Here is a 10,893-nt window from a genome sequence, read left to right on the forward strand (position 1 = left end):
TTGGATACCACATGCTTTATTTGCTAATTAATTTGAAACTTTGATGGTATAAATCAATAAACCAATTTGCTAAAAAGAAATCACTCTTGTGTTCTTTTTATAAATTAGCTCATTTTCATCAGAGGGATGTTCTGTGTCCTGCTTTTTTATAACCATTGAAGAAGGATTAGCTTAATTTAGGATTTGGTGCAATTAAAAAAATACAGGAAGTTATATAAAATTAGATTGTTTCCTTCATTTCTGCTAACTCTGTGATTTCAAAAGAAAAATGGACATAGTGATTGATGATAGTGATTATTTAGAAAAAGTCTCACTATTAATTAACCTACAAAACCAACACCTTCAAGTAGAGCCATTAAACCTGTCTTTAATTCCATTTTTTACAACACTGCAGTGGATCGAATGTAAAAATCCCCAAACTGACAGTTCCCTGGATTCTGTTATAAAATATTTTGTCGTGAAGGGCTGGACACTTTTATACTTTATTTGGTACATCAGCTTCCTGATTTTTGTGATGCTTTTGATTGGTACAAATCTCATAAATCACTGTCTCTTCCAAGGTTGCTACAGGAAGCTGACTACTCTTGCTAATCCCTAAATCAAAGCATGGAGTATGGTATCAGAAGCATGAATGATAGAGTTATTGACCTAAAATGATTCATGTCTTGCAGGTCCTACCACACATGACTTCAGGAAAAAATATTACTGATGAGCTATTGGTAAATTGTCATTGCAGACTGCAAAGGAGTAATACATTTCTACTTTTGTTTGCATATTTATCCAGATTCCACAAAGCAATTTCTTGAATCATGTGAGGAATTTCTAAAAGCTCCTTGTTTCTACAATACTAAATCCCTTCCAAGGCTAGTGTTCTTCAAGACCAATGTGCATCTGTCCTAATTATATGAAAAACTTCACAACCCACCCTGCCAGTTGTAGTTACCTGGATGCATTTGATTTCACAATGCTAAGATTGAGGTATAAACACAATCCCAGTGAAGGGACTTAGCCTAGGCATCTCCTTGTCCAGCTGAACTTCATTTTGTGTGCCCTCAGGCCATTATGCAAACCCTTTTTCTCAGGTCTTTGCTGGAGCAGATGGGAGGAAGGGGATATTGGATAGTATTTCTTTGATTCAGGATTAACGTGTGTGTTATAAATGACACTAGGAACTTGTCCATTTTAAGAAATGTGTCTTGTTTCAATCAGTTCTGCTGAATGCCTTTCTGATTTTTATAATGTTTTCAGACCAGAGAGGCCACACATCTGATCCTGACGTTGGTTTCAGCTGGTTCTAACTCTGGACAGTGCCAAAGACAACAAGACCCAGTATCCATGGGACTATTTAAATGTTATACTGTTACAAACACTGACTATTATCGGTTACAGCTCTTTACCGGGCTTTATTATGTCTGAGAAACTGTATAAGAAAGGATCCTGCAAGTCATATTTAAATGAAATATTTAAATGTGTAAACACAGATACAAACATAGAGGTCTTCCTTTTGAGTCTTGAATTATTCCTATTTGGTACAACACTGTTCCAGTTTTGCAGTAAAACAATAGTATCAGCACAGCCACAAAGGGGAGGAACTGGTCAGAGGAAAGCAGGCTGCAAAACAGAGGTCTACGTAGCCGATCAGTTTTGAGGTATGAGGCAGGTGTTTCACGAGCATGGCAGGTTAAATTGCCAAAGCTATTCATAGTTGTTTTGTGTATGTGCGTGCATGCAAACTGCAGGAAGGGGAGTGAAAACAACTCAGAACTGCAAGTCTGTGTTCTCAAAGAGGGAGCAGAAAGAGAGCTCAGATGGATTCTGAGGATAAATAAGAAACAGAGCAGCAAGATTACAAGCTCAACACACGAGATACAAAGGGGAATGTCCAGTGGAGAACTCTGCACGTACAGCTTCTCAAAGGGAGTCAGAAAGCCTCTGAACTTTGCTGGGTATTGTTTTTCAGAATGCAGAGAAAGACCGAAGTGATTTCAGACACTCTGACAACCTCACTGATGGCTATAAACAACTGATAGCTATATAACTTAATAAGGACAGCCTTGGTAATGATGCCTTATGTAAGGGTAAATCACAAAGAAATGGGAGATATGCATAAGTTTTGTTAGTTCATGAACAAGACTAGTTCAGTACACTTTCCTGCATATTGTTTGCAAAACATTGTAATTGTTTTCGTTTTAGTTGTTAATAATTGGTTGGAGACAGGCTCCTCCAGGTGAAATGCAGGTGTGAGTGAAGGGGGATATTTATTTCCTTGCCTAATTAAGAAGCTTTAAAATACAAACCAAAACACAATCCTGACTTCAAAACACTACATACGTGCTCATCTTCACTGCTACAAGAAGTGCTTTTGAATGAAAAGAGGAAGAATTTGAATAAACTTTTGCAAGTGACTGGAGATCTATCTTGCAGTTCAGATGACAATTTATGCTTTCGAAAGCTAAGGTCCAAGCATTCCTGGTCATCCTAAAACACTGCAGAAAGTATTTATGAATTTATGGTGAAAAGCATTGCAGAACTGGCTATGAAAGAAATATTTTGAGTCAGCTTTTGCATATGAAACAGTGACATCCAGTGGCTAGTATGGTTAACTATAATGATTTGATGCACAGAAAAACAGATACACTTGTATTTGGTTTGAAAATTAGTTTTTTAAAAAAAAAGAGTAAATTACAGTGAATGTGTAAGAAGAGAGAATCCTAAATTCTAGTTCTTGGAAACTCATGTCTTCTCTGTAGGGAACTTTTCCACAGGGGATGATGCCAATTTCTGCCAGCTTGTCTTTTTACACAAATTTTCACGCAACAGAGCTTCTTCCTGCTAGGGTAAAGCTGCCAGGTTAATATTGCTTCTTCTCTTTTAATGTTTTTCCACAGTGGCTAACAGCACGTGTTGCGGTGGAAAGGAAGGCTCTTAAGGAAGGCTGAAGGTTGAGTCACTGCCTGCAAGATACACAGCAGCAGTAGCAAATCAGCTCTGTCTAGCCTTATTTACCAAAGGACCCAATTGTTTTTTTGTATGTTTACTCCAAACTGAAAGAATAAATAGGCTTTTCCACAAGCAACCTAAATTCACATCTCCCAATTAAATAGTATTGGCTAAGGTATTCCGCCTGGCTTAAACATTTGGCTCTCATTCACTTATACATATAAAATTCTAAATAGGCAAAACAACAGTCTCTAAATTCATGATGTAATTATTTTGATTTGACAGCAACTAGGCTCTTACTTTATGCTATTGTAGTATCACTTCATAAATCCAGTCACATAACAAATAAAAAACCACGCTTTACTTAATTTTGAGGGTTTCTCTTATGGCTAGACACTGATGTCAAATATTTTGCAAACTTTAACTCTTGAACATAGTGGTTTCCTAGGCAAGGCTAGCTAGAGGACAAATCATCAACCCAGTTATAAGTTTAAGTCTTTCTCAAATGTAGAAAACAGGATGATTTTTCTGACAATCATATATATGAAAGCAACACTGTTTGTTTGTGATGAGTAAATTAAATAGTTATATAAGATAAATTATTAAAGTTTAAGTAGTCAGGAAAGCTTTAAAAATGCTTAAAATTTTGAAGTTTGAATTTTGAGATGTTCCTCATTCAAGAAAATATTATGTTTCGGAATTAGGTGCCGTCCATACTTTCACTCATCAATACTTCCAGAAAACAAGCTCACTCCTCTGCCACGTTGACTCTCTATAAACTAAGTAATAGCCACCTGCTAGCTACCACATTTTACTAGTGGCATCCAAAATTATCAGATACCATACAGGTAAAAGATTATTCTCACTTGATGATTAAAAATAAATAAATAACCCCCCTGCCTTTCAAATGTAAGGGTTCACTTTATTAAAAGACTGTGGTGTATTAAAACCTTGTATTAAATAGCAACATTCAGCTGTCAATGCAACACAAAACAAAATACTGCCTAAAAGGTCTATTACATGGAGGGGAAAAAGAAAGTGAACTTTGGCAAGCACAAGATTGGTTTTTTTTGATTTTGTTTGGGATCCTCAAAGATGTGGAGAATTGTTTCTGTTAATAAATCTAGGACCAAGCAACAGCAACCCACCTGGGCGATACAGAAAGACACTTATTATCTTGCCTATCTTACGAGAGTTCTGATTGTGGCATCTCTCCAGTTTCACATACACGGGAGGAATTTTCATTTTTCCAACCTCAGACACAAGGAAATGGGTTCAATACTGAAATAGGTAGGGAAAGGTTGCCTTGGATGTACTAAATATAGCAGATTTTTTTGATTGTGAGATATTTGCTGCTTAGGGAACATGCTGCTCTAAACTACCTTATTTACTGTGAATCAAATTCCTACACACAGTGTGCAACGATGCCAAAGGCTATTCTTAATAGGTGATCCCTCAGTACCAGGCAAGGATTTCAACTGAAAACATGTGTAATACTAAAATGATTATACCCTGATATTGTTCTGCTCATGACCTTTATCTTGTGAACTGTTGTGACAACATTTGTGTGGTCACATTTAGGTCCACAGAAGAAAAACTCTAGACCACAAATTCTGATCTTGCCCCATCTATAAAGACCAAAGCTGAACTTTTCCAAACCAGGCTGGGAGAATTATGTCTATATAAATAGAATAGGCCTATTCTTTGGTCCTGAAGACAAGTTGCACAGGCTATCCTGCAGCCATTTGGCTAAATTCTTTTCACACCTCCAAAACAGTGGCTTTTAGTATGCACCTAAAGGCACATACTATCCACCAGACTACTGCAGACATTTTCAAGAAGTGCCCAAAATTGCACTAGGAGTTGTAACAGAATGGAACACTACAAGTGTCCACACCTGCACATATTTATTTATATGCTAACATACATATATATATATATATGGCCTACACAGCCTGCAGGTCTTGATAGAGGAATGAATGAGGAAAGCTGTGCTGAGTTAAGGAGTCTCATAACTCATGGGAAAGGTAAAGAAATGGATCCCAGCCTAGCACTTGCACTGCCCTTCCACAACGTTGTGAAGCCCTCCAGAAATAGTTTCACCCTGCCCCATGTGAGGCTCAAACTGTGTATGTGCATGCATTTGCTTATTTTCCTGAAGTATGTAATTCCACCAGTTCACAAATACATGCAAGCTTAGAACCTTAGTAGTGTTCTTTTGCAAGCTAACCTTTGTACTCTACTAAGTTTAATTTTGTAGATCATTTTTCCCATGTCTTAAATGATACATACTTTAGACGAAGCTCTAGGTCTCTGCACAAGGCTTTAACTGCTTCCGCATATAACTTCTACTAAAAAAAGTACATGGACTCTTTTACATTGTATTCATCTCCTTTGCCTCACCAAATTCCCTAAATCTAATATGATCTTTTCACCAGAGTCAATTTGTCATTTCCAGTTCTTTATTAAAAAGTCAAACATTTTATACATGTGTATATACATATGAACAGAATTTTGTAGAACACCTTAAAGCTTCTCCCCTTCCCTTCTGTTCCACAAACTAGCAAAAGACACTATAAAAATTTCATTCATATTTAAGAAAGGATATTTATCTAACTGCATTAAAGTGTAAAATATAAATTGAAACAATTTAGAGATGGTTTTGACTGACTTACACAAATTAAGTACAAGATTTTACCAAACCAGCAATTTGTATGAGAAAGAAAAGGAAAAAAAAAAACAATTAAAAATATCAACTGCAATCCAACAATCTGTATTCAAGATACAATGGATAATTTTATTTATAAAATGGTCCTGTATCAGAATTGTTCACTGCCACACAATACATACATGAGATATGAAACTTGATCTACAAAGTAAAATGTTCTGTAGAAGCATGAGTTCTTGAAGTGTTCTGAATATTAGCCCTCATTTACTAGAATCCATAGCACAGCTTCAATTGGCGTAAGTAGAAGACTGGATACTTAATAAATACGTATTTAACACACAGTTAAAAAAAATACACAGGTGTATGAAAACTGACTGGAAGTTTGTACCGTTATCAGTGTTAATTGTCTTGGTCACGGTAAAAATAGCTTATACTAAAGCACAGAAAGACCTGTTAAGACCAGCCTGTCCTGATTTCATAGCAAAGTTGAGATGTATTGTGAACCCCTGCTTTCACCTCATTGTCCATGGCCAAAGGGTGCAAAGTCCTCTCAACATCAGACACAAAAAAACATTGCTGTTCTTGGATAAACATACAAGAAGGACTCATTACATGAAACAGTATTTTTACAAATAATAATAAAAATATTCAACACTTTCAATTCTTCTTTTTCTCTGCTTTAATTCTCTGCTGTAGTGTCTTCAGTTCAGTCATTACATTCAAAGTTCTGTAAACCCAGGTGACCTGAAAAGTATGAGTATTATTACATTCAACTCATTTTTAATATAATGTGTACACACACACATGCACACACACATTTACTTATCAGTTTCATGAAAGAAGTATCCATTTAAATAAACACATACCACAATTATGATAGTATTCACCAGAAGTGGTGCTGAAAAGACTAGTGAAATAAACATTCCTCTTGAATCAAAGTATTGGTATTTAGAAAATAGCCTGATAGAAAAGAAAAAAAAAAAAAAGAACATTATTCACTGTATTCCACACAACTTTATATGTTCATAATAGCTGTTCTACATGGATATTGGCCAGATTATCCCACTTCTTGGGAGCCCCAAGCATGGGACAACATTCTACTGTATCAAGCCAGAAGAAAGGGGTCGTCAATATCTAATCAGTTATGAACATTCATTACAATACCAGCCTTTCTTTTTTTTGTAAGGCTTTATTGTTTGACAGAACCCCCCCACACACACACACACATAGTATCTTTCCAGAAAGACTATTAGTATTACTATAGTAATCTTTCCCTGTTACACTGGGGAAAGATTAGTTCAATGCTTACGGAAAAAAGTCATCAGTTTAATTCTGGTACACAGACTAAGTAAACCAGGCAGATTTTCATGATATTTATGCACATAATAAGCATATAAAATACTTAGCGATATTTTTGAGAAATGGTGCTTAACTTCACCTTATTAAACACAAACAGCTAATGAAAAAAAAAAAAAAAAAAAGCCCATGTCCTCTTTCCCTTAACTGTACTACTCTGATTTTCTCTTAGAGTTAGTTTACAACAATCCATGCAAACAAAAAGTGTTTTTCTTCTTTTGATTTTTAGTCAGTAAACACATGTTAACTGTTAGAAAAATTACTCTTTCCTATAAGCTAAGTTGAAACTATATTGCATTGTATGGTTTTGTCCAAAAGGATTTTATCAATCAGTGCAACAGATCTTCCACCATCACATTCTCTTGATGAGACATGAGTGACTCTTTCAATTAATGTTTTTGGTGGAATGATACAAAAAAATAACTCATGCATTTAAATGTGAAAGGGAAAACAGTTACCTCCAATTCATAGCTGCTAATTCATTTATATATTCAGCACAGTAAACTAAACCTACTGTACAACAAAAGAAAAGTATTGTTAGATTCAATACTTCTTTAAAAATAAACAGCAAGTTATCAGTTCTAAGATGTATACGTACTCTACATTAAAATTCCATGATCCTCAGAAAATTGTCACACATTTAACTACATAAAGCCAGTTCTGAATGTTTGAAGTGTCCCATATAGATACTAACAAATATTAAGTGATCAGAAAACATACTTGCAATATTACAAAGAGACATAAAATCCTGCATATCTGAGCTTACAGGAAGAGCTCAGTATACACATGAGTATTTTTTTTTTAAATCAGTATTTTTTCCATCAATCTTGTTGATGATTGCTTCTAAGATAAATCTGTAAAATAAAGTCAGCACTCCCCCCAGACTGGTATAGAATTAAGATATCATTTTAGATGCTTTAGGTTTTATATCCACCATTACTATCTAAAGCTAGTGTAACTAAACATTAAGAGTAAATTCACCAGAATTATAAACAAGCATTTATGCAGTTCCTTCCTACATTGCATTGCATCCAAGTCTTAAAAAGGTAAATCCCTTCTATTTATAGTTTTAACATTTTTGGTCATTAAAATATCTAGGAGAAACACTGTATTTAAAACTGCTTCACAGAAGTGTTTTGAATTCACTTATGAGGACACAGCACAAGCTTTGTTTGTGGTAGGTATATAGCAGAGCAGTCCGCTGCAGTCCAGTGAAAACTAGTATATCCTTATTCAACAGTTATATGTAGCATAAATGCATCAAGACAGCAAGAAAATCCATTGAAATCATATGTTTAATAGAAAAGCAATGAGACTATATATTATCCAATTAAAAAATTTCCTTGTTTTGTTTTTTGTGGAAAATGATACAAGGAGAAACTTAAAACTGCTTCAGTCACTTTAAAGATGACATGCCCAAACCAGTTTAAAAAAAAAATTTGGTGATGTGAAGGGGAATGCCATAATAAACAATATTCTGTATTGTTTTGGCATCAGCTGGGTTATCTTTGTATGGTACTGCACAATATAGATCATACTTATCATGTCAAGGTAAACCAGTGTGATAATTTTGTAGTTTCTTTAGTCATTTTTTACTTTGTACAACATAAAATATTTTTTATTGTTGATGTATCACCAGTGGTTCAATTTTTCAGGGACGTACAAGGCTGTGACTTGATAAGGATTTTTTTAAGCACTCATCTCGCTTACAGGAAATTTACATCATACTTGCATTGAAAAGCCATCAAAGATCAGTTCCACTCCAATTTTCAATGCAATTAGTGCTTGGGTGTGCAAATCCATGCTGGTAACACTAAGAATACTTTAGATGAAGAATCTAAAGTAAACCGAGCCAGCATGTCATTAGAAATTCTACATGCCTAACATTAAATTTAAGAAAGAAAATCCTGACTTTTTAAAAGGAACACTTGGGCCTAATGTGTTGTACACGTGGCATCACTATTTCTTCCTCTGTACTCTGCAGTTAGAAATGGATTTACAGAAATTTACTAAGATTTCTATATTAATTTTGGGAGGTAATTTACATCACTGAAACCTTAGTTTTAGCTGAGTTACGTATTTGCAGTTTTGAGAAAACTGTGATTCCCCTTTCAACTTAACTAGTTGACTAAATGATATTTTAAAATGTCAACATAGTCTTCAAGTGGAATTTTTTGCCTGTGATTCTCTTTAACTTGCTCATCCTTCCTCCATTACTCTGTAAGCATGACAGAACTGAGGCAGTGTGTACAGCCATAACTAGAACCACGGTGCTGCTCGCAGCACATGCATATAATCAAATCCATGACATCTTCTAAAACAAATACCCTCCGCAAGGCTACTCTTAAGCCAGTCAGCCACAAAGACAGAGCTTTGGTTAGGCAAGGCCACAGAGGATCCTCAGGCTGACCTCTGACAAATCCTGAAACAGCAAACACTGGTACCGCAACGGTAAGAACCAGGTTTGCTCTTCCTCATGCCATTCGCACAGGTGTTAGTCAGGCAGTAGACCAGATCCAGAAATGAATCCAGCCAAAAGCTGGCCATATTTCCTGAAGGGCAGCATTAGAAGAAGGCAGAGAGTAACTGCCAGCTTGTGAGAGTCCTTGTCTGCTTCTCTAGAGTAACAGCAATCTTCTGTGAAGCTGTGATACATAATTAACTATGAAGAAACCTTATTTATCACAAATCCTCCCTAAGGCCAAAGTTTCAAGTCACTACTTCATATAGTCTTGGAAACAAAACAAATAGGCACATATGCTATAACAGCTTCTGTGACAATGAAATGCAAGTAAGTATTATTGTGTACAGGCACATGTATTAATAAAAGAGAAATACTGCTTTGCATGCCCTTTAACTATTGTAAAGCATATCACAAAACCCAGTATTACGCAGACATATACAGAAAATTGTAATTACTAACCTAGAAGAATATCTTTAACAGTATTAGTGGCATAAAGGATGCAGGTGCCGCCTGCCACCCGAAAGGCAAGTTCAGGGAAGCAGCACTGCACACACTACTCACCCACGCAAAGGAAGTGCCCTATTTGCACCCGATAGTGCTGCAGAGAGAAGCACGTCAGGAGGAAGCAGAGGACGTGGAAAACCGCCAGCCCCACCAGCCAGGGCTCAGACCAGTCCGTCGTCTAGGGACAAAATTAAGACAGACTCGGCGATCACGCAAGCTCCATCAGGCAGCTTTCCTTTCCACACCCCACACGGAAGAGGAAACCCCCTCTCGCCCACCGGCCCCGCTCGCAGCCACGGGGCGCCCCAGAACAACGCCGCCGGGAAGGTGCCCGCGGCCCGGCCGCCCGCCCAAACGCGCCCCCCCCGCGCAGGGGCCGAGCCCCACGGCACCCCCGAGGCCGGCGCCGTCCGCACCCCTCCCCTCGCCGGCCCCGCCGCCGCAGCGAGCCGCGAGCGCCGCGGGGAGCCCGGCTGCAGCGAGCGGGGGCGCCTCACCACCAGCACAGTGCCCAGCCCCAGGGGCGCGCCCCGCGGCGCCTCCACGGCGGCAGCGGCAGCGCCCCGCCCCCCGCCCCTCCCCGCCGCCGAAGCCTCGCGAGAAGTCGCCCAACGGCTGCCGCCGCCCAGGCCCTGCTCCGCGACAGCTAGGGGCGGGGGGAGGCCGTTTGCGCGGTGTGGGTGGCGCTTCCAGGGCTTCCCGCCCCCCTGTGGGAGGGCAGAGGCGGCTCTCGGCAGCAGCGCGGGGAGCAGGGCTGCCCCGGTCTTCAGTAAGAATCGTCTTTCCTGCTTCTGGAACTGAAATTTTCTCAGTGGTGACTCGACCCTCTCAGAGAAACGGCAGAAACTCCTGTTAGGTTTTTAGTAGCTGACATACAAGAAGATTGGCAGAGAGTATTTTCTGTGGCAGTTTGTTGCATAGTGTCAGGCTGCTGTCAGGGCTTTCCGGGCCCTTCAGATCT

General features: G+C 38.3%; 1 protein-coding gene across 1 annotated transcript; it reads right to left on the minus strand.

Moving 5' to 3' along the window:
• Positions 1-5,380: 5,380 nt before the first annotated feature.
• On the minus strand, positions 5,381-10,578 carry LOC135326737 (transmembrane protein 18-like; the record flags this gene model as incomplete). Its single annotated transcript, XM_064504509.1, has 5 exons — positions 5,381-6,352; positions 6,475-6,568; positions 7,423-7,477; positions 9,990-10,110; positions 10,430-10,578. Coding segments are annotated over 5 exons (506 nt in total), but the record flags the coding sequence as incomplete, so codon positions are not given.
• Positions 10,579-10,893: the final 315 nt, after the last annotated feature.

Source organism: Dromaius novaehollandiae, unplaced genomic scaffold (genome assembly GCF_036370855.1).
Source record: "Dromaius novaehollandiae isolate bDroNov1 unplaced genomic scaffold, bDroNov1.hap1 HAP1_SCAFFOLD_183, whole genome shotgun sequence".
Lineage (NCBI taxonomy): Eukaryota > Metazoa > Chordata > Aves > Casuariiformes > Dromaiidae > Dromaius > Dromaius novaehollandiae.